This window comes from Pipra filicauda, unplaced genomic scaffold (assembly GCF_003945595.2).
Source record: "Pipra filicauda isolate LSUMZ 115617 unplaced genomic scaffold, ASM394559v2 scaffold164_size1636381_pilon, whole genome shotgun sequence".
In the NCBI taxonomy this organism is placed as follows: domain Eukaryota; kingdom Metazoa; phylum Chordata; class Aves; order Passeriformes; family Pipridae; genus Pipra; species Pipra filicauda.
The window spans coordinates 414121-439554 of record NW_024104151.1 but is presented as its reverse complement, the minus strand read 5'-3'; the positions used below and the strand labels follow the sequence as shown (position 1 = coordinate 439554).

General features: G+C 37.3%; 1 protein-coding gene across 1 annotated transcript in view; it reads right to left on the bottom strand.

Moving 5' to 3' along the window:
- COL24A1 (collagen type XXIV alpha 1 chain) overlaps nucleotides 1–25434 on the bottom strand; it is a 125584-nt gene that overhangs the window by 83965 nt on the left and 16185 nt on the right. Inside the window, exons 4-13 of the mRNA XM_027719937.2 lie at nucleotides 20538–20591; nucleotides 17148–17201; nucleotides 14830–14883; nucleotides 13024–13077; nucleotides 10015–10059; nucleotides 8750–8803; nucleotides 7206–7250; nucleotides 5167–5220; nucleotides 4424–4468; nucleotides 1214–1267 (exon numbers count right to left, since the gene is read on the bottom strand). Coding sequence (XP_027575738.1) covers nucleotides 1214–1267; nucleotides 4424–4468; nucleotides 5167–5220; nucleotides 7206–7250; nucleotides 8750–8803; nucleotides 10015–10059; nucleotides 13024–13077; nucleotides 14830–14883; nucleotides 17148–17201; nucleotides 20538–20591 — 513 coding nt within the window. The remainder of the gene's footprint in view (nucleotides 1–1213; nucleotides 1268–4423; nucleotides 4469–5166; nucleotides 5221–7205; nucleotides 7251–8749; nucleotides 8804–10014; nucleotides 10060–13023; nucleotides 13078–14829; nucleotides 14884–17147; nucleotides 17202–20537; nucleotides 20592–25434) is intronic.

Below are 25434 nucleotides of genomic sequence, written 5' to 3'. Positions count from 1 at the left end.
CTTTCTGAGCTTGTTTCTATTAAAAAGTACTCTTCTGCAGATCTGGTGGAAAGACAATATCTGTTTTATCAGGAATGGAGGGAGACTTGGGAGTACCAGGAAGGGAAGGAAGAACTGATGTTTTAATATCATTTGAAAAGCAGCTGGTGACACTCACAAAGCCTCAGAGGGTTTTCAAGATGAAAAGCGCTATACTGACATCACCTGACATTCCAACAAGGGAAACTTTGCCTCAGGGACCAGAAGTGCAAAAGAGTTTTTTTCCTATGTTACAAAATGTTGACACCAAATGTTGATAACCCACCAGCAAAATTCAGGTAAGCTTTTCTAAAACAAGTTTCTAAGGTGGATGTCAGGGCAGGCCTTCAAAAAGGAGACAATCTCTGCCCAGTTGCTGACTCTGGTCCATATCAGAAAAATCTTTAGACGCAAACTGATAGCAGTTTCTAAAGGAGCATCCAACAATACAAGATCATTTAAATCAGCTGCTAGTTTACCCAGAGCTTACTGCTGTTTTTTTGTCCTGCTCAAAGCCTTTCACTGGTTTCTGACACCAAAGGAAATCTGAGTTTGGAGTCTGCAGCCAGAGTTTCCCTACTAATACAGCAAGACAGCAAAGTTGCTTTAAGAGATGTGACTGTGGCATAGTTTGAATATCATACTACAAGAGCACTTTAGCCTGCACACACTGCCAAGGACAAAGCTGTTATCATACTGATTATAAAGCACTGAATGACATACTACCATAATTGTTTTCAGATACAGTTCAAAGGATGAAATCAGCTACCAAAGGCATAAGCATACAAAAGCTAGGGTTTTACACGTAGGCAGAATCCTATTTTGTTAAGGTGATCTTGGAATAATGGTTTAAATAAGCAATGCAAGATCAAATCCAATGCAAGAATTTTTGAAGACAAAACATTCATCAGCAATGCAACGAGGACAACAAGAGATTGGATTCTCAAGGTAGTCAGCACATGTAGCAGTGGAAACTGCATTCTTTCTGCAGCTTTCTGAGTCTTTTGTTGCTCTTTTTTATATTTATCATAGTACTTTCCTAGCAATTTCCATGAAAAATTTAACAGTCCAGGATTTTCCTGTGGACTTCAAGACATTTCTTTTGAGGCAAAAGTCTCCTTTCTATTTAGGAGGAGAGTTAACATTGAGTGTTACAAATTTTATCATGTTAATCAACACACAATTCAATACTTACAGGACTTCCATCTGGACCAGGAGGGCCTCTATTTCCAAAGTCACCTGGAAAACCCTAAAGCAGAAGAGAAAATAGCCATTCTTCATTATCTAAGACATGAAGACTGGTCCTTACCAATGTGAACACTCTCCTTAGTCTGCATCTAGAGACTGAAATAATAACTCAAGACATGGTAAAACCTCATTCATTTTATGAGAGTTTTGACTTCAGATACTAGATTATCAGGAAAGAAATCTGATTTATCAAGTCAAGCACTGAAGCTTGAAACAGAATGTTCATTTTTTGCTCGAAAAGCAAAATGAAATGGAATTCCACCACTTTACTGGCTCTAATCTTTCTTCCTCCTCTAAGGGTTTTGAGGATTGTTTTTCTTCTTTCAGATGTTGCCCACTCCAGAAGCACATAAATTGCTGGGCAAAGTAATTTGATGCTATAATTCACAAGTATGTATATTTTTTTAAACTCACAAATGAGGCATCAAAAGGGAAATGGAGGATGCAATGGGACAGTTTTACCAGCCACATGGAATCATAGATGCAGGTCACAAATGATACAGCACAAACCCAGTATAGCAGGAGTTACAAAAGGGACAGATTACCCCCAGTCATCATAATCCCATTCCCAACAGCATGTGTCCTTTAACTGATGCTAAAAAACTCGTCTTAGTAAGTAGAAAAACAAAAGCAAAATGAACAGTCAGAAAAGTCTAAAACTGGAAGAAATATAATAATATTACTGTGCAACAAGAGTTTTATGAAATCAATATTATCATTTATCATTATTATAAAGCATACAAAGGAAGCGTATTCGTAATTTTAATATAAAACAGAATCTGAATTCTTTTTACAGTTACAAAAAAACGGATTAATAAATTCTTAGTAAAATTTCCAGGGTCTGTTCTGACACATTGACAACTGGTTTTAACTAAACACAGATAGAAGAAAACTATGTAAAAGCATTCCCTCAAATGTGTATATAAGAGCAAAATGCATCATACTAACAGGACAGACAATGCATTAAAAATACTGCAGAACTAGCCAAGTTTTGTATTATGACCATACAATGGAAAGAAATTGAATATATATACTCATACTGTGAAATATTTTCTTAAAAGCATATTATATGCAAAACTAATCTAAAATTCAAACACATCCTCACTCTGTGATGTTCACAATACAGATTTGAGCAATTGAATTTTTTGTTCAATTTTAAATATGCCAGAAGTGTTACAAATATGAACAACTATTCAATAAATCTGGTAAGTAGCAGCATTTTGTGAATTATAAGTGTATGATCCTTTGTATGATCCACTTCATTTATACTTTAAAATTACTTCCCAAAAATGAGATGACGTTTTGGACCTGTTTTCTTTCATGAAGATCCCTGCCAGTCAGACAGGTTTTTTGTCTCAACTATTATTATTGAGAGAAGTTTAGTCCAAAGAAATAAGTTGCACCCTAGAACAAAAGGTGAGGAGCCTGACCTCAGGCACTACAAATTCCCATGCCAAATTTCCTTCAGCAATGGTGCCCTGCCCCAAAGCACCAGCGTTGTTAACTCTAGGCATTGTGCCAAAAGACCTTGTCATTACAGCTATCATTGTTTGGGGTTAAAATAACACACATTCTCTAAGACTGTGATCCAGCAGAGTACTTCAAGCCAGGTTCCCATGTGATTGCTCTCCTGGTTTGGGCCCTACATTAGGAACCTTCAGTCAAATAAGTACTTTATAGATCATAGAAAGGATTTGGAATGAACCTTGGGATTTGGAATGAACCTTGGGATGTGGAATGAACCTTGGGATTTGGAATGAACCTTGGGATTTGGAATGAACCTTGGGATTTGGAATGAACCTTGGGATTTGGAATGAACCTTGGGATTTGGAATGAACCTTGGGATTGAGGAAATTACAACATTAAAAGAAATCAGTATTGTATTAAGGTAATCACAGACATTGTGTAGAGGGGCTTTTGGTGCTCTGTCACCTATGTGACTCTTCTCTGAATAGATTTAAGAACATAGCCTCGCACTGTGCTCTGATTGTAAATGAAAAATAACTGCTTACCACAGCATACACAGCACCGACTAACTGCTATGGACTGGAGCAACTATACTGGCAATCAGTGAAACCTGCCATGGAGAATGATAGTATAATGCAAAACACATTTTCAGTGTACTCTGCTGTCACCTCTTCTTCCTATTCCACACTCAGCACAAGACTTGGATTTCCATCCAGGTTCTCCTGGTTCTTAAACACTGCATGTGACTCACCAGCACGAGGCACTGCCAACTACTGCAAGGTATTGATGGCACAGAGCCCTTTGTGCCCAACACGTAGATGCACAAAGTAGCATTCAATTCAAGTTATAAGCAAATGACAATATGGTCAACAAGCACAGGAACACCCCGTCCTTCTAGCTGAATAATTAAAAATCAAATTCCTCCTTCGATTTCTGTACCTCAGCTATTTGATAGCAGTCTATCAACTTAATGGTACTTTGCTTGCCTTTCTTTACATCGAAGCAACTCTTGTAGGCTAGTGACTATTTTGGCTGGTGCTACATCACACAGAAAACAAAACAATTAAACAGAATCCCCCACAAGTTTCTTAGCATACATCCAGCGCCAAATTATGATAATCACCCTACAACTGCTGAACAAGCTTGTTCAAAATGCTAGCTGAAAGTCATCTGAACTGCTGAGTGCAACTGACTGCACAACTGCAGAACACTATCGTGGTTTTCAATCTCAAACCACAAGAAAGTTAAAATTAGAAACTCCTGGATAGCTTCAAAGACCTAAAATAATATGGTTGCTGCAGAAAAGAAAACATTTGGCATGTTTTACATATTTACACAGGAAATATGTAAACCTTGATAATGTATCCTTGGCAGATTTGTGTTTATTCTCAGCTCTAGAAATATATGTTAAGTAGAGGACAGCTTTAATTTACCACAGTCCAGAAATATTAGACATTGGAAGGTCTTCATCCAAACCAACACCAAAATCAGATTAACAAAGCTTGCATCATATCTGCACCTTGTGCTAACATAGATTTTACAGAATTTATTTATGTACTAGCTGAAAACAATAGAAAGTCATCTATGGACAAAAAAACCCCTAACTTTTTTCAGTGATTGAAGTTATAGAGTGAATTACAGGTGGATTTACATTGGCAGCAGGAATTATAACAAATATTAAAAGCTTTACCTGTCTCCCTTTAGGACCTCTTTTTCCACGTAAGCCTGGGATGCCCTGAGAAAGAAATAACCCATCAAAAGTAAGTTTTCTTTCCTTCAATACTTAAATTCGAGTAATTAAATCTGTTTTTGATTATTTGATTGGAAAAAGACAGTGTCAGAAGCACTACCACTAAATAAGAATTAAAAAATAAAGAATATTTGAGCAAAGAATCATAGAGACATTGTCCTACAGCAGAAACACAAACTTTGCTTGTCTTTACTGTGGCCATATCAGAACAGTTATGAAAAAGGGCCATATCTTGCTTGCATCTAAGTACATGGCCAGGCAGTTTTGTGCTCAAGAGAAGTAAGAAAAAGCTCAAGCACAGAGTGACAGAGACTTCCATGGCTTGTTCTACTTTAAAGATCATCTGAGAAGAGACAAATATTAATGAATGAATGAATGAAATTGCTCCAATGAAAAATATTCATAAAGGGCCTTGTTAGTAAGAAAAAAAATAACCCTAATCCTTGCAGCTGTGGAGTAAATTAAGATAATAATTTACAGCTGCTCCCCATTTAACTTTAGCACCAGTGCATTTCATTGATTAGCCTAATCATATATGACATACTTATCTGATTTTCTTCACATCAGTTTTGCTATTAGCAAAAAGTACTTAAATGAATACATTGTACATTTTCCCCTCATTCTAACGTATATTGCATTACCACACGAACATCAACATTTCATTAATGTTCCATTAAGCCTACCCTTTCTCCTTCAGGTCCTGGTTGTCCTGCCACACCTGGAGGTCCAATGAAACCCTAAAAACATAAGAACAATGCTTTTCATCAACACTGCTTGTCCCTCAGTATTGGCTAGATATGGGTTCACAATAGAGGGATTAAATTCAGACTCATTTGAAACTACCAGTGAAGCTCTAGCAATTTAAATGTGACCAGGATTTACTCTCCAACTAAGAGCAAAACCAATTTCCTGCTATAAGAGTACAAAGTCAGCTATCAAAGAAGTACCAAGAAAGTGGTCCAATAAGACAAGGTTGCCTCAGACACCTTATTTATTAGAATAGATGGAATTAGCAATTTTTTTCATAAGTTAACCTTACCCATGAAATACATCAGAAAATATGTTCTCATCTTTAATAACACTGTGTGATCACTGCTATATGTAAGAGCTCTTAGAAGACAAAAGTTTATCTTAACACAAGTAGAATGTCTTAAAGTTCAGCGGTGGTATTTCTCTGCCACCATTCCTCAGCTGTATGGAGAGATGGGTTCTACAATATCAGATTCAACCTGAGACTGGAATAAAAATATTATTAGTTACTAAAAAAGAATTCCTTGCTTTCATAACTCTCTCCAGTCCTCCAATTGTAATTATTTAATTTCCTTTTTTTTGTTAATTATGAAAGATAGTGCCCTTCTTGTCATCCAGCCTAATGTGAGAGTAAGGAAAACAAGGACACTTCTACTTTCTACAGTTTCTTAAAATAGCTGAGAAGCAGAGCACAGTTTGATAACAGGAATGTTTTAAATGTAAAGCTCTAAACACTTCATATCATGTTGCTGCACACTCCATGGCACAGTAATATGGCTCAAGAGGGCTGTGTCATCAATTTTACTGGGAGTTGTTTTTAGAATTCATATACAGAACTTAGCCTTAAGACATGACAGGTGTTTTTCCCTTAAATTACTCATGCATTGGCCATTTTTAGCTTTGTGTAAACAGAGCAGCAGTTACTTTTCAGGAAGTGACTGGGATCACAATGTCTTGTTGGTTGAAGGGAGAACAAGACAAAATGCTTGAGAATCTGAACAAAAATAAACTGAAGAAACATAAAAGAAACAATCCCTGAGGGTCCAATATCTGTTGGCACTTGATCCTGACAAACTAATTTTTTCCATCATTGTAATGAAAACTGACATAAAAAAACCACCCCGAAAAAAGCAGGCAAATGTTTAAGAAGCTGATGCAGGTAAAGGCTTTTAGTAACTACATTAAAAAAAACCAAGACAAAAGCAAATATTGATAATAACTTAGTAATAAAATTATTTTAATAGATGCTTGAGAACACAGAACACTGCTCATCAACCTGTACGTGAGCTGAGGGCCTGAAAACACCTAGCAAAAGCTGCCTTCAAGTCCTAGATGCAGCCAGCAACATGCAAGTTTCTGGAAACCTGTTTCTACTGCTTGATGGTGAGAGTCAGTGTGAAAAAATACATATACATGCACCAGCATGTATAGAGAAAAACCCAACTTATTTTACTTCCAAGAGTAATCAAAAGCAAACCTTGAACGCACAGAGCAGTAAGACCCTTCAGTCCCTGGGGTATATAAAACTACAATTCAACCATTCTAAAATCTTAAGATCACTTTCATGGTTTTTGTATGACAAGACTGTTTCCCTTTATCAACTTCTGTAGCTGTTACAGACTGCAAATGCCAGATATGTCTCCTTTCTTGACAACTTCCATCATGGAAATAATGCTTCAGGCAGGAAATGTCCACTGCTCTTCACTCCCAGCCCTCACACACCCAGTACTGCTTTCTTCTCTTGCCTGCATGCAAGTGAGAGGAAGGGCAACAATGGAAGACTGCTCTCTGCAGCTCACCACGGAAAAAAAAGTAAACTCTTACACGTATTTTGAAAGATACACTGTGTCTTCTCATTTGCAGGTTCTGCAAGGGCAGAGTGGTTCAGCAGGCAGAGGTGAATTGAATTCCTCATCCCCTTTCTTAAGTACTGCATGGTAAAAATAGATATGCATACCAAATGCATACTTACTCTTACACCTTTAGGACCTGGGTTACCTTCTGGTCCAGCTAAGCCCTATTATAAAAAGACATGAGATGTAATTCATTTTAAACAGCGAGAGATGATCTACGTAAAAGAACTGGAACAGCATTTGTTAACAGTAAACTTGCAACACATTCTTGAAATTCAGAGGATTGAAGACTGTGTCATCAAGTAGTCCCCTGGGATCATGTTCAGAAAGGTCTTTCATTAATGCATGGCTGAAACACAGACAATGACTGAAACTTCCATTACATTAGAATTATTTCTTCTGTGAGGAAATTTTTTTCCAGACCAGTGATCTGGCATTACAGTGACATAATTTCACAGGATTTTTCATAAGCTTTTATATTTGTACACATTTCCAATTACTAATGTCAGAATAGCAAATGTGGTCCAAATGTTCTAAACATTTTACATCATTCTATACAAAAATGTTATGATCCATTACTCTATAAAATATTGTAATGGAATTTTAAAATATATAGCCATTACAAACCTAATCCAATAAAACATTGAAGTATTGGTCAAATTCACCCTTTTAAGCAAATACAAAACCACAAAGTCAATTGTTGTCAATCTGTCTTATGTAATTTATCTGGGGAAAACAATGAGTATTTCTGCTTCATCTCTTATTTGTATTACTGCACTGAGGTATCTGTAACCTCAGATGTAAATCAAAAAAAACAGAATCAGTATTTATATAAGTGCTTGTGTTTAAAAATCTTGACCAACATAAGTGGTCTACTCTGGCCTCCGATCAGGAGGCCTGGAGACACACCATCTATAACGCTGCTGATGCTTTTGAGAACGCCCGCAGGATCACTCTCGAGGAGAAAAGACAGCACAGAAAGAATCATGTCTTGCAGAATTTACCACCTAAGGAGTCTTTCTGCTGTGCCTTTTGCAACCGGACGTGTCTATCTCGTATTGGCCTCTTTAGCCACGAGTGTGCTTGTAACAAACGTGGGTAGAGCCCTCCCCAAATCTTTGTTCACGAAGCCTAGCCATGATGTGTTTAAAAAAAGCTGCTTTATGGCTTTATTGGTTCTCCTAAAATATCTCAAGGGGGAAAAAAGTTTTTTAATGTTCTGTTTCCCTAAAGGACTGAAGAAATAGTTTCAGCAGTGAAGTAAACACATTGGTGAAAAATTAGGAGGAACAGGCAGTTTCCTACTGTTTCTGGACTTGAAATACAAAAAAGATAAAACACATAGAACCACATGGGGCTTATGGACAAGTGTAAAGTGTTTACACATTCAGTATTTTGGTAATATCATTTATATATTCTAGAAGGGAACAGCATTACTGCATCTAACCCATCAAATTTTAAAAGCCAAGAGACTCAACATTCCCTTGAAGGCACTACCAGAGAAAGAGGGTTGTTTCAAAAATAAATGACAGGATGTAAACAATTACATTTTTAAGATTAGTAGTTTCAAAAGAATTAGATATGGTACTTCGGAAAAGAATAAATGGCAAAAAAAAAGAAAAACCAAACAAAAAATTCAAAGACATTAGTATAGTTACTGCACCTGCCTGCCAGGGTAACCAACTGCCCCAATACTGCCAGCCATTCCTGGAATTCCCTAAGTGGAAAAAAGTGAGGGGGGACAGGGGAAGGAAGAGAGAAAAAAGAAAAGAAACAAAAAACACATTTAACGTCATGGATTGAAGTTTGTTTTATCATTTCTCTTTCAACATCTACTCATATGATGCAGCTTAAGCTCATGAAAAAAAATACTTTTTAAGCAAGATACACAGTAATATACTAAAATTCACCCATCATAAGTAAGTAACTCCATCAATTTCAGTTACATATCCTTTGAAAAGAGTCTAAGATTGTGTGAAATACAACAGTTCATTCCTTACTTTCACAGTAAAAACATAGATGCTATTTGTAGGAAATAATTGAGGAGGGCTATAGGAGGCAGATCCTTATAATGAAGTAACTGCACGAGCCTTAGCTGTTTGAACAAATACATTAAATTCTTCATTAAAGAATCCTTGTATCCTTACAAGGCCACTTTGCTTTGTTTCTTCCAGAATCAGGTCAATATAGCACTGGATTAATTATGAATGTATAGAACTTCTCTCCATCTTCTGATGTTAATTATCTTTTTCCCCCCACTGGCTATCTCTATCTCACTGCTATATTATCATCAACACAAAAAAAATCCTATGAGCCTGTAATAAAAATTCATTCAGTTAGGATCTGTGTATAAAACTCATGAAACTCACAGATGATGCTCCTGAGTTTTCATCTCCCTTCAGATGTTTACCATCTATTATCATCACCATTTCCTTTTCAGGGTCATCCAAAAGGAGACTCGTGCTTCTCTCTACTCTGCCATGAGAAGCCTCATTAATGCTAATAAGACATCAGCAACTGGATATCTCTGAAACTTACATTCAGGTTGCTTCTTGAACTGACACAGAAGTGAGAAAAAGCACTCAATAACTATCACATTTTCTACATGCTAGGAGATTTAAAATGCATTAGATCAGTAGAGGTGGGAGAATCCAAAATGTGCCTCTTAAAAGAATTTTACACCAACATCTGCCAATCTGGTATGGGAGTTGAAAAACAAGCTGGTCTTTTCCATTTCATTTAGACCGTTTTCTTACCACACAGATCCCTAAACAATCGGAATTATTGGTCAAGAACTGCCCGGTATTTCCTTAAACAGTCAGTAATTTACACTGATAGCTTATGCTGAACACTTACAATGGGTTATACAATCTTCTGTCATCCACTGTTCATCTGCAGAGTACAGTGTACTGTGCTTCCATCACTCACCTGCTCTCCCCGTGGCCCTCGCAGTCCCGGATAACCTTTAAGACCCTGCAAGTGGAGAAAGAAAGATGCAATAAATACAGTTAAATAAACAAAATGGACCTTCTTTTCATACTCTATTCTCCCTTTATCAAGAAAAAAAATATCTAGACTTGTCTGTCTGCAGAACTGGTTTACATTTAGCAGCTCATATGAAAGCTGAGTTAGAGTAAAGCAGTAAGAAATCTTCTTGGCAATTTAGACAATTTCAAGATATCAGCATGCTTTAAGACAGTTCCAGACTTGTTCTCTTTTGAACAAATGAGTACATGGGATGCTGTCACCTGCTGAAACTGAAGAATTAGACTCTACACAGTGCATTTCCCCACTCCAACTCCTTGTCACGGTGACCTTTCTGAACAAGGCAGTTCAGAGGAGAGGTATAAGTAGATGGTCAACTCAGATTATTCTAGGACACACTCAGGAGAGACAGACCTTCCAAGAAAGACATCTTTTTTTTGAAATTAACATAGAACAAATTTCAGCTCTTATACTATGGAATTTTTATTGGTAGGGAAAACAGTCTCATCCCAGATATATTCCCTGTGGTGCTGGAATCATGAAACTGTTGAACTTTACTGCCTGTGGATAGACCATTTCAAACATATTTTACCTCTTAAAGAAAAAAAAAAAAGGAATTAAAAGTAGAGCTGGAACCTGCCATCTGCACAAGTACACTTGAAAGGGGAACCTTCTTGAATGTCTTTACACTGTACTAAACATACCCAGGCAAGCTGGCCTAAAAGGGAGCCTCTAACAGTTGCATGATTTACGCAAAAGCCAAGTTTCTGGCCTCCACATCCTTTGCAAGAGGTACTGGGAATACACAAGTCCAAAAGCTACAGCTTGAAAGAGAAATACCAAAACAATCCTTATTATGGACAGAAATCTATCATAAAATTGGACTCAAAGACATTGACTGAGCAGCGGGAGTGTCTTGGCTGATGTTAAACATCTGGCTGCCTTGCAGCATGATGATACTCATCACTCAGTAGAGACTTGAGAGGCACTGTAATAAGAGGAAATTCTGCAACTGATTTCAGCAGATCAGGTATTTCAAATTTTTGGATGAGCTTTTGCATGATCATAACAGTATTTTTGCATGAAATTAATTTTATTATCTTATACAAGATTAAAAGATAAAATTATTTTCCTTGGTGACAGTTTTAGAAAAAGTCAGTAACTCCTCTTTAGTTTTCAAAATGTGAGTCAGAAAACTACAGTTTTTTACAGTCCCAGCCAACTCTGTATTTCATGAATTTTATCCATTAAAGAATTTTATCCTGTTTCGATGCTTAAATAATCAACTAAAGAAGGTGTTGCTAGAAGAGAACTCTCAGTTTCTTATTTTTGTAGCAGGAAAAAAGGAAAGCAAATTCTGCTACACACAGAAACACTCAAAGAAAAGTTTATCACAAGTTAGTTTCAAAGTGGGTCAGTTTAGCTGATTAACACTTACATGGACAGTCTCAAAAAAAGGCTCACAAGAAACTGTGAGATGAAGGACTGATTACTGTTTGCATGTTTCTACACAATAGCATCTTACTTCTGTCAGAGCAAAACTCCTCTGAACTCCTACTTTAGAGCAGTATGCCCATATTCTTATTCAGAGTTAACATGGCCTTAATTCATTCTAACTCACTTAATGCTGGTTGGGAATGAAGCTAAACCATGCTAAAATGAATATCATTCCAAAGAGACAGTTTTCACACAGAGGTTTCTTTCCCTGTGACTTAGCTAATCCTCTTAAAATTCTTAGATTTTTATTAGCTTGAGTTTGTATTCTTGAGCATATCCCTATAAATTAGATGCGGTTTACTCTGAGCTAAGATGGAAATAAATAAGAAGAATAAAAGTTCACATGCACTGGTTTGAAAAATTAATTACCTTCCAATTTCTAATGAAGATTAATTCTCTGACTTTAAAGCTCAATGTGGAAGAGAACAGTTTGAGGCTTCCACTTACAGCAGTACAGATTTCAAGCGCATTTCAAAAACACAGCAAGTTGTAAGAATACTTTGGTCTGCGTGAGAGAAAAAATATTTACTGCCAACTAAAATGCAGCAAGTTGAAGTGTCTGACTTCTACCATATGGAGCACAGTGGGACCCAGACTGAGTGAAGTGTGTATATGGCAGACAGTCTGTGTATATAACAGCAAGGACTATTCAAGCCATGTCTTTCCATCTTACTGTTACCCGTTGTATTTTACTAGAATTTCTATGCACTGTTATTAAAATATTTCTAGCACAATATTGGCAATTATTCTAGAGAGTCAAGCAATTTCTGTAACCTGTAAAAATCAGTATGTGAAGTTTTATGACTAATGCTACAGCCATCAGCTACCGAGAGATATTATCTTTGAAAAGTATCAGCTATAAAGTTTGCTGGGCATGGAGCAAGTCTAGCCAATAAATGGACTCCTGTGTGCTGTCACAAGAGCCTTTGCAATGCTTGCTTATCAGCTCCATGGTGTCACCATACTGCCTCCAGTTTTGAAAAAATCCTTCAACAGCAACAGGTTTTGGGTTTTTTTCATAGCTCCATTCTATCTTTTTGCTGATGTTTATTCCACAAGTAAGATTTCACCTAGCAACTCTTAGCCCAAATATCCTAAGGAATGGAAATACCACTATTCTCTCACAGAACCAAGTTTCCCTCTACTCAAGGAAAATTGCACTCTGTAGAAGAAGCAGTGGGAGACACTCAGTAGCTTAAGGCTGATACCACCATGGGTACTGCTTTGAAATTTATTTATGTGCCATGTCTTTTGAAGAACACCAACAAAAGCAGCTGTGATTAACATCCTGTTATGATGATCTCAATTTAGTTACAAGGGAAGGTTTTGCACCGTAGACAGTCATAATACCAACAGCAAGCCTGAAGCCGTTCTATCGCCTCTTGACCATCAGACATCCACCTGATGGCCACTGGGGCCAGGGTAAGTCACACGAAAATGGAAACAGAATCTTACCTTCTGGCCTTTGATCCCAGGTGGACCTGGAAAGCCTATGGGGCCTGGATCACCCTGTACAACAAAAACATTCAGAGTCAATGTTTCACTGGAACATGGCACAGGCCCATAACATCTTCTCTGTATTCTTGGACATTTACTATGAAGAAGCAGCTAATGTTGTTTGATTAGGCATAGATTTTTATTGGATTTTTTAGAGGAAGAAAACTGAAAAGCCAACAGTTCCTCAACTGAGACCACCAGGTACAACGTGCCTGCTCCTGCAACATGGCCAAATCATCGCTGAAACAGTCTTAGTTCACAACCTTTTAACATTTGCTTTTAGCCAACATAAATGGGAGTGAAGAAGCTACACAATTCTTAAGGTAACCCTTTCCTCAAATTACTATATATATTTAACTATTATTGTTTATTGTTTGTATTACTACTATGCCAACAATCCTCAACCAAGAACCAGGACACCATTAAGGTATGCATTGTGTTCAACACAGCACAAATCTAATCTGTGTAAAAGGCAACTTGAAAGATGCATAAAGACAAAAGTGTTATGGTGGAATACAGCTATTCTCATCGAGTATTTTAAACTTCACAAACACATGATGGCATATGGGAATAAGAATTAGAGCATCTCAAATGTTAGGGAGATGGAAAAAGATGCAAATTTTTATGGTTTTTGCAGATGGGGAAGGAGGAAAGGTTGTTTCAGCTCTTTTTTTCCTTGCTCAGGACTGACAGTGAAGAGATTCACTCCTTCAGGATTAGTCCCCAGATTCAAATTCAGTGAGCCAAGGAATGGATCCTGGAAGTGAGTTAGCATCCAAATAAATTTAACTCCATTAATTAGGGCAAGCAAATTTAAATTGGGGGGGAAAATTAAGAACACAAAATAGCGTGAACTATAAAAATGCATATCAATCCCATATTTTTGGATTATAGATGCATTCCACATGTATTTAGGTGTAGTCATACAAATATATGGGTGAGCTTTAGACTGTTCTGTGGCTGCTTGGGTTCATGCCAAAGAATATAGCTTGAGTTTCAGGCAGACATGTACAGCTAGCAACACTATGATTAGATTGCCAAAAGCAAAAGCTGGTTAAATTAAAATAATGTTGCTATTTCCATAAAAGCTGCACTTCAAATTCCCATTAGTGCATCAGCAGACACATTTCTGAATTTCTTCTCATCAGCCCTTTAACACTGACAATATATATTTGTGAATTTTAGGCTTTGACAACACATAGTCATTAAAAATTAAGTTATTTTATGTACACATCAGCAGCTACTAAACAATAGTTATTTGCTAATGCATTCTTCATTACAGAGAGCGGTCCTGGATTCTTACAGTGTTTTCTCCATAGCACAAATATTCCATAATTTACCTACTAGAAAATGCTGTTAATAAAACATAGCATAAATACAAGATATTCTAAAAGATGTAGCAGAGGCTAACACATTAGAATGCAAACATCCAATTATATTTTAGTGTTATCACATTGACTCTAAAGTTCCATACATACTCAGTACATTTGTAATCAAAAAATGAAATAATCACAAGCTTTCAAGCCTACAATTTCTATGAAGAATAGAATACTTGAATATTCATACTCAAATATTTTGGGCAGAGAGAGCAACCACCTGTTTGGCTAAAGTGGCTTAGCAGGCACAAGCAGAAAAAAAGCTCTGAAGTGAAAGGACAAATCTTAGCATCAGCATTGTGCTGTCATAATCTGTCTCAATATTAAACAAGACTTCACAAAAGAATGGGACAGACAAAACCTTTTTCTATAATTAAGAAAATAATACCTTTTCCCCACGTTTTGCCCGTCCTGGAGAGAATCCTGGGTCTCCTTTAGGGCCCTGTAACAGAGAAATTAAGCTCATTAATACCATCAAGGAAGAGAGTTTTTAGTAACATATGTGCAAACAAGCATTGTCAGCTGTTACAGCAAGAGGAGGAAGAATGTTCATATAAAATATACTTGTTAGCATAGATATTTTTCTTATAACTTTTTCAGTAAAGAGCAACAAAGAATGCAATAGTGTAAGTTGACACTATTCCAAATTTCATGTCACAAAATTTTGCAAAGCAGATTTATTGGCAATTCCAAGCAGGATTACAGCAGACACCCCAACCAAATTGCTCTGCCCGTGTCTCCATCACTTCAGAACACCAGCTGTTCCTCAGAGACTGTGCAAGATTGACAGGCTGTATTACTGCACGGACCACAACCTTGTCCAGGTTTCCTCAGCCTTCCCATGCAGCACGGACATTGTGCTGGGAAGGACAGAGCTGTGAATGCAGACAAAGCCTCTTTTCCATAAGGAATTTGTGCCTAGCAGTTGAGACAGGTGATCATTCTTGGCTGGGCATTACTGTCCTCATCCAAGGCTGGGCAGCAGACAGGAGAAGGACACTGCCACACCGGTCTCTCCTACAGTGAGTTAGCTGTAGTTAACTACAGTGTAGTTAAAGCAGCGACAGAATCCATAAAATAGATTTTCTTAACTAATCTATTTTTCAGAGACCCAGGAATAAAGCCAAACCTCATGGACACTTTTAAATTACTTTAAAAACATCCCTCAACTGCTTATCAGAAATTAAATGCTGAGGACATCAGGTGTTGGTTGGAACTGCTGGCTCTCACTCAGGGCTGGATACTATGCTGTAAGGGTACCAGTTAAGGTTGTTCATGTTTCAAAAGCAAGTGCATAAAGTATCCTTCAGCATCTTAAAGACAGAATAAAATTCTGTGTTGATTTTCTGCCAGAAAATCGTTACAACTCATTTGTGATGTTTTAAGATCAAACAAAAGTTTGTTTCAGTTTACATACTCAGTGTGGGTCAACTGGATCCTCAGAGCCAGAACTTCATGAGCATCTAGCTAATTTTTATTTAAATATACTTTTATTGAAAAGATAATTTATAGTCTAACAGAACCGAAAGAGATCACTAAGGACCTAATAACATATATGTTTTTATAACTAAATAAAATATATATCAGTACATACACACATGTACAATTCCTTCTGTTCTTAAAGTCATGGAGAGAGCAACAGAACTGATCAGAATTATCATCGAGTGGAGGGGGAAAATAATTTATAAAACAAAGCCTAGGAGTAATTGGTTACAATTATTTTCCTAGCAGTATATTCTATTATACAGCCAGCATAAATATGGTAAAAATTAATTATGAATCTCTAAGTTTAATTGTTCCTATAGAACTACATAAGAATGAAAACAAACATAAAATAGAGTACTTGGGTTTACAGCATTTGACATGGAAAGCTTTATTAAAATTCTTTTTATGTCCTCAAGCAGATTTTAACACCTGTCACGACAGGTCAGATTCCTGCAATTAGGAATTGTACTAAACAAATCATGGTGCTGCTTTCTTCCTAACATATCTATCAAATGGTTCAAACTAAATATGAGTTGAAGGCATTTTGCAACTGCACAAATCTGTCAAATCTATTTAAAGGGCCTATGTTACACAAGTTTGAAGGTGTTATTTGAGCTTCCAATCCAGTATTTTGTCTTTTATTTTAAATATCACATCCATAAATCTTCAGAAAATTATTGTAGCATATTAATCAAGTAATAAAGTCTGAAATATCAGAATATTTCAATATAAAATGTTGGACATGGACAATAAAATAGCAATTTATAAAGAACGACAGTCTAAGTTTTTTTCTTTTTTTTTTTTTTTTTTTTTTTTTTTTTTTTTTTTTTTTTTTTTTGTTGTTGTTTTTTTTTGAAAGGCAAACCAAAAGGTTATGGCAATTAAGTGCTTATTCTCATTTAAATTTCAGTTTATCAAAGAGGCTGAGATGATTTACAGGAACTCTTTTGGGAAGTACAGACTACTTGCAAGAATAGCAGTTTCCAAGTCATCTTTTGCACACTCAGGTGTTTTTCTTTCTGCTGAATAACCTGCTTTTTTGTTTTGATATGAAGTTCAATTTGAGTGACTACATTTAATTAAAATATGTTTATAGTAGCACTCTCCATCTGTAAACCAAAGAAAGCCAATTACTTCTATTATAGGAAACAGTTCTGGGCCTTCCAAAAAGTCATTAAAAAGTTCATGTATTTACATGGCAACATGGATAAATTTACTCACCTTGAGACCTGGCAATCCTGGCAAACCTGGGTTACCATGTGGTCCTGGAATACCCTATTAAAAAAACCCCAAACAAAAGAAAAAGAACAAGGAGTGGGATTACTCAGTATTCCACTGAACACATGTGAGAAGTTTGCAGAGAATAATTTTACTGCATCTTTGCTACTTTTAGATGCAATGGTTAGGATTTTCAAAGGATTCAAAAGACATAAAACACACGCATCTTCCTAAAAAATTAAAATGAAATTGAGTAATTCTTTTTCTTTTCAAAATCTCAGTTTCTATTGTCTTTCCAGGTAATTCGTAGCAGGTATTTGGCACACAGTCACTGCAATGTTGCTTTCCGACTACAACATTCGGAGGCATGGCATAAAAAAAAAATCAGTAAAATCACATTCTGAGGTACCCATCTATACACTGCAAAGAGAAGGAAGTGGATGAGTTCTCAATGACTTAAAAGCAACACCACCTTCTTTTAAAAAAATCACAGATCTTCCTGATTGTCCCACAGCTAGTGCAGAAAATGGGCTTGTTACTAAAAGAATTCAACTTAAACCACTCCAGAAACAGAATAAGCTATCAAGACTATCAACACCTTTCAGTATAAGTGTCTGTTCCTGCAACACATTCAGCAATCTTCACTCCTTGAAAAACTGCACATCAGGGAAATTATTTACTGCAATAGCTGTCAGCAGCTATTCATCTTTAAACTTCCTTGGCTAAAGGACCAAACTGGTGAAAACCTGTCACTGGTAAGTTGGCAACAAAACTTGTGTTGAATTAACTAAACCCAAAATTCCACCCAAACAACTAATTCAAATACCAAATACAACAAAAACACTTTTCAACTTTCTTGTATATTCAGTGGTCTAACAACAGATAAACTCAGTGTTTGTCTTTCCATCACACAAGGCTGAATTTACCAGTTATACCTTGCAGTAACACTGAAAGCTGTATCTGTTAGTGCTCCCTTTCACTAATGACAATGTTGACATAACTCCACAGAAATGCTAATCCCATGTGCTGTTTGAGAGATTAATTTGCACACTGGCAACTTTGGAGGCACTCTCAGGGATTTAGGAGAAAGGAAACAAATAGAAAGTGCCAACATAGCTGCAGTGCTGAAGTGGTTCCTACTTTCGTTGCTTGCAATGTTATTGTCTTGGGTCATAGTACCACAATACAGAAGTGCAAAAGTATTCTTGTGGAATGAGAGGCATCAGAGGAGTTTCACACCATCATTAATCCTGAAATTGCTGAAATTTCATTACTGAGAAACTCAGAACAAGTCAAGACACTCAGAAAAACTTAACTGTCAGATATGGACTTCTTTACCATAGAATTACAGGGATCAAAATCATTTCCATTTTTAATGAAAATCTCTAACCATTAATCACACATTCCCAAAGTGTCCAAACCATATGAATGTCTGTCAGGATCAGGTTTGGACACACACTTGAGAGACCCTGATAAAGGCACAGGCAATGCAATGCACCTCTGCACTCTGCTGTTTGTCTTTGACACCCCGAGTCACATTTTAGGATAATAAAGGGAAGCTCGTGTGAAGAAGACAGAAGTCACGGGGCAGGTTGGTAGATGAGAGAATGAACTTTGCATCAACAAGGTTTTCACAGGCTCTTTGGCTCACAAAACTCCTGTCATACCATGTACCTTCACTAGCTTTACCTGCTTGAATTTATCAGTGTTGTACAAACTAAAGAGTACTGGCATTTTAAAACTATTTATTTTTGATCAAATAGTTTTATAGACTTTCTTAGCCCATACAAATATATTTTAAACTCAGAACTATTGGTAAATATTCACCTCAGCCTTTTTCGTATTTCCCAGGCACCCTAACTGTAAGCTGTCTCTTCACATTGGCAAGCGTGTCCTACACAATAATCCAGAAAATTCACACAGTAGAGCACTGTGCTTTTAAGTACTCTATACCTATAAAAAAAGACCTGCAGGAAAAAATCCCAAACAAATAACTGAGCAAGAGTAATCTCACCAACAGGCATGGCTTTAAATATATGGACAGCCTCCTCTAAAAAAAAACACAGCTTCCCAGTTCTCATGATCTACTTGGGTATGTGGGATCCTTCCCCTGATGCCAGATGTATCCTCGGCAGAGACAGTATGCAACATAAAAAACTCAGTTTAAGAATTGTCAGCTCTTTTGTAGAAGGATAACTTGAAAAAAGGATCCAAGAAGTCATGAAGACATGGATTTGAAGGAATGCTTTTCATTTTATACTTTTAAATGTGTCTCCTACTCCCTTGCCTCTGACTGCTCTAAAGCATCAGTTTGGTTTTCATCCTCTTTAACCAGTGCAGTTTCCTACTCAGTCAGGCCAAGTTTTGAACATCCTGTGCTTTGCTGGCTTTCAACAAGCTATTGAGCAGCAGCTTGTTTAAACGTTCCTCAACGGCTGAATCAAAACTCCTCCCACACATCTGCTGAGCCTGCATATGAACTACTCCCTTACCTCCCACTTTTGATTTGCGTAGCTGAGGGTGCTCCAGCCACAACCATTTACATCCCTATATACCGTGGTCCAAAATCATCTACGCAACAGATCTTCACCTGTTCCTTCCAGCTGCCCTTCCCCGAAGCCCTCAAAATCAACCATGACCTCAGGGACTCCTCAAGCATATTTCTTTTGTACTCAGTTGTGCAAACACAGTTTCACCCTCTTTTGCCTCATCAGCTAGTCCGTGCAGTGGCACAGGCTCCTCCCACGTTCATGCCAGCTGGGACACAGGGTTGTGCTCACTGTGGCAAAAGGCCGTGCTCTGTCCCCTGGCAGAGGGCAAGGCCTCCGTCCCTGCTCATGCTGGGTTGCAGAGTCACACAAAATAACTAATTGCTACTGTAGCTCGGTGCTTTGGCAAAGTGCCCTGATACCTATCAAGTTATGATCAAGCTGCCACGTGCAAGAGACTAAACCAGATTTTTAGGAGTATTTTTTTCCACCGCCTCTGTCTTGCAGTGGTTAATTTTATAGCCACCGCCTGCTCCTCTGTGGCTATGGCCTGCATTGCTCACTCCCCCTCATTCCAAAAACAAATGAATATGACCTCAGATTGCAGCAGATGGGAGCAGCATGGAAAAACTAGAAGTTAATACTGCGAGCAGCAAAAGCTAGGTACAAATGTAACAATGCTCAGTGTATGCACTCGTACATGGAATTAACTATGCTGGAGGCTCACAGCAGAAGAAAAGGTTTGCTTTGCCTTACTGTAACATATCTCTCAAGTATTAACAATCATACACTTCCATAATCACTGAGTATATGAATAGAGTTGAGAAAACCAAAATGTGCAAACTTCAGTTTGATTACTGGTGATCTGCCTAGAGGTGCAGAAGAACATAGTTGTTTTACTCACCCGAGGACCTCTCTTTCCTGAAGGACCAGGTAAACCTGGAGGACCTGGAGGACCCTGGTGATAGAAAATCAAAGCAGTTGAGCCTAAAACCTGACACAAGGACAGTATCACAAGTCTGAATGAGACCAGTTCTCCTAACTGACAACCTTCTGCTTGTGCAGACCTTCTCAATTTGGAAACAAATTCCCAAACTACAAGCAAGCGTGTTTTTAATCTGACTCCAAGTCAGATTTCTGTTTAGAAAGTATCTTACACCATACAAATTGGAGCTAGAAGTCTGGATAATAACTTTTACTTAAGTGTATTGGTACTAAGGGAAGAAAAGATCAGGTGAAGCAAGCAAGTGCAGTGTATTTCTAAATAAAGAATAGAGAATAATTAAGCCTTTTTAATAAGCATGCTGGCATGCCAAACACTTCAGAAATGTTGGAGTAACTGTGAAAAAATAAGATACCACCTCAGAGAAAAGACAGACACGAAATAGAAGAAAATAAATGTGGATAAATGACTGTTCAGTTTCCTATTAAAAGCTTCTAACAAGAATAACTTACAGCACATTTGCCCTTGTATATAATGAATACCATTCTCTCCAAGGATAACACAGATTTTTTTTTAAATGCTAGTGTGTAATCACACGTATCTTTCACAAATGAATTAGATTATTAGTCTGCATATTGGACAGTGTACCATCCCCTGCATATCTAGTTGTTTTGGTCATAGAAACTCTTCCTTTTCTGTATGTGACTACTGTTTAGATTCAAACCCCCAGCATCTACTTCATTGTACTCAAATACAAATGAGAGCTCTAGACTAAAATCTGCACTACTTTATATTTCATCTATCAAATTAGAGTTCTACAGATAGATGAGCTACTCCTAAGGGTGAATTCAGCTCCCATCCAATGCCTGCACAGCAAGCCCCAGCTTTAACAGATACCGTGTACTTTCTGCAAGAGAAGGTGGGCATCAAGCAAGTCCAACCTCATGAAGGAGGTCAGTCAGGATAGGAGGAAGAGATTCTAGTTGCTCTTTTACACAGACTTCCTCATGCTCCAGTGTTCTATATGTACAACAGCCTCTCAGCTGAGACACTGGGCAAAACACTGTCACACTGCCCATACCGAACAACAATGCTGAAAGCTGGCAAGGATACCAGGAAAATCAGAAAGGCAATTATAGTTGCTGAAATGGCCAGTCAAAGGTTTTGCAAAAATGGAAAAAGAGAAAAAAAAAAGAGAGAAGGGAAAAAGACAAACACCTTTTGGGGTTTTATTAGCAATGAGCAAATCATTTCATTAAGACAAAAATTGCATTTTTAAAATACCTCAGTTTTGTGTAAGTGATACTTCATTTTTCTTGGAAAGGTAATGTCACTGGCAGAGAAGACAGCGCTGATTATGGACTTTAGGCATTGTCAACCTAATTACATTCATTTGTCCAAAATACAGACCACTTGTGGACAATTCTGAGAAAACCACTGCTGTTTTGGGAAATTTAAAAAAAAATAATTTTCTCTTCAATTAATCATAATTATCTTAGGAGTCTAATCGTAGTTGGGAATATTTGTATGTCCGTACACACTACATTAAGTCAGGTTGAAATCCATACCTGCATTTCCCTCTCTGTGCAATTTAGAAGACACAAATCTGTGTAACCGCCCCGGTCTTTAGATCAAACCATAGCATGTCATACTTTTAGCACAGAAGGTTCACTATTCACCACGGTTGCACAAATGCTCACTAGCATCCTCGTATCTTTCTGAAGTAAAAAGACCCCATGTTTAACAGCACAAAAAATGTAGCAGACAGACACGTGGAAAACTCTTGACCTGGCATTCTTGTCCAGGTTCAAAAATGCACTCAGAAGGGCACAGAGAGCTCCCACCCTGCACTGCTGAAGCAGTATGTTTTGTTACATCTCCTCTCAAATTGCAGCTTAAAAGATGCACTTTGATTAGAATATTAACCTGGGACTACAAAAGAAAAAATATTTTTATTAAGTAGAATAGTTGCAACTATTCTGCAGTTTACAGTAAAAAGGTCTTCTATATCCCTGTTTCAAATGCTTTCTACATTTCCTTAAAAATCCATTAATAGCCAAACTTCCCCATTTTCCTAATAGAAATCTTATTAAGATCCCTGATCTTTGCTGGTGGTTTATTGAACGAGGGCCGTGAGAACATTTTTCCCTATGTGGCATCTAATTTTTTTTTAAATAGCACCTGCCTCCTTTGCAAAAGAAAACAAACAAGCAAACAAAACCCAAATCCAACCCAATTTCACTTAGATTACACTAAATCATAAGTAATTATCCCTTTTCAGACAAAAAGAAAACCACAAAAAGAAGAAAATCTAATCACAACCACGCTCTGAATTATATTTTGAACTATTCAGACAGAGATTAATAGTGCTTTCTCAAGGCATTCTAAAACCAAGTCAACAATTGTAGATGAAGTCTCTGGTTAACAATAACAAGCAACCAGTCCCAGCAATCCAGGTGTTTAACTGAAGTATTAACAAGGACTCTCCTGAATCAGAGTATATTACCCTTTAGCCTCCAGTACAGACTCCTCCCTGCAACTCAAGCAACATGTCTGCTGACAGTAGACTTTAGTAGAGCACACATAAGTCTTTCTGGAAATGCTTTTCAAACAAGCTGTAAGAAGTTACTCCATCCTATGTATTTCTACAATCTGTAAAAGCAACTACAACTTCAAATCGACGTGACTCTTTTAATACTAGCTAGGAAGCTACTTAAGCCTCTTAGGCATCCATGTAAGCCACAGAAGTCAACATCTGAGAGTGAGCCAATCTCTCTTAAACCAAGGAATAAGTCATTTGTTTGAATAGCTTTTCCTCCAACTACTACTACAATAATTAAACAAACCTGATGCAATTAGGTTTTTAGTTTTTGACGTCTTAGCCACCACCAAAAAAAAAACTTTGTATAAATATTACAGATGTAAATTTAAAATAAATTTATTCAATAAGATCATTTTGCTCAAAACAGATCATGTGTATCTTAAGAACAGTACTACAACATTGTCTTCAGGAATTGCAAAAATGTCATTTAGCTGTTAAGCAGAGGAACTCAAGTCCAAATAATCACTGCTTAATGATGAAATAATAGAAGTAGATGTTACTCTTCCAGAAATATTCACTACCTTTCAAATGGTCACTGTAATGAATGTAATGGTGAACTTTCATAGACATTTTCTAGGATACTGAAGCCCTTCTATGGATGCATCTATTTTAAACTTGCCCTATTACCCAGAGGTAATAGGAAAAATTTAATTTACATATAGCAAGGCCCTAAGATTTCAGATGTATAGCAATAAATTCTGCATTAAGTAGTTAAAACTTCTGCACAGACATATGTTGATCCCATAGCCATTTAATATCTAAATGCTATTCATTGAAGTTTCTCTTTAAAAGGCACTTGACTACATCCCAACCATTCAAACTCACCTCATCCCAAACACTTCTTTTTTTAAAAGACTAAATTAAACAAATTTTATGCTTGAATTGTCAAAAATCTAAGGCAGGCAAAGCAAAAAACCCATGAACCTTTCTGCACATCACCAAAATACCTGCAGTACATCAGGGAAGTAAACAGATGCATCAGGCTTCAAACCTATTCCAAAATCTATATCCTTTTTAAAGCTCCTCATCCAAAACTGAGGACACGTCTCCAAACTGCAATGTCATCATTCCCAAACCAGTAGAAAAAGTAGCCTGATACTCACCATACCTAGTAATGAACCAAGCATCACAGCAGTATGATGCACTTATTTTCTACTGCAGTGTGATACCAATCTATGATCCTCATGTGACTATCAAACCAATTACTCCCCCACCCTCTATTCATACTTTTAATTTCTGTACTACTGCACTAAGTTTTATCCCATTGGTTTTGGGCCACCTGGAATTCTGATCCCATCACTCAGAATTCTTCTTTGTGCTCCTATCCTGCTCTGTTTACCTTCTTTAAGAACTTCATCCTGATATTAATTTAATTATTGAGAAACAAGGACTCTACCAAACTTGAATGTCCATCTATTATTTTTGTTTCTTGTTTCATTTGCATTTCACTGGAAATGACAAAACCCACACACTTCTCTTTCCAAATGCCCTAGAGCAGGCAGTCACTTCTGTATGATTAACCTCCTTTCTTTACAGCTGTGGAAGTCCTTCCATTTCTCTCTCAAGAATTCCTGCAACAGTCAAAGCAATGTCATGAACATCAGAAGAACATATATATATATGGCTTTGGATTATGGGTTAAAGTTTTTCAATATGGTTGTGCAGAAGATAGGGAAACTGCATCAGTTTTCAACAATCTGTGGGCAGGGAGAGCCTTGGCAAGCAATTTTGTTCACCTGGGAAATAAGCTAGGAGTGAAAGGCAGGTGATGCTACCCTTACTGCTGTTCATTTAGGATCTCTGAACTGCCCTCTCAGTGTTCTCACTCTCCCACAAAAGAGCATCTCATTCAGGACTCAACTCTGCTTAACGCAGGCTTTGCCATCTCCCATTGCCCATTCCTCTAGGCAATGTCTCCAGACTGCTTCTCCTGACCAACTAGAGGGAATACCACCATTTAGTCTTCTACCATTCCTCCTCCTAGCTAAGTATCTTCAAAATCCACAAAGCTTTTCCAATAGAGGAAACAAATTCCCAGCTCATTTTTCTTGGAAGGCCACATCCTGTGCAGGTAGACCTGAAGATGCAATTATCTACCAACAAGTAACCTAAATCAGCTCTTCAGCTCACATTTACCCCTCCGTTTACCAGTGTGGGACTATGCATCGTGTTACTGCAAACTGCTTTAGGATTGTGCAATGAAAAATATCAACTTGAAAGTTAAACAGATAAACACACACCACATTTATTTTTGTA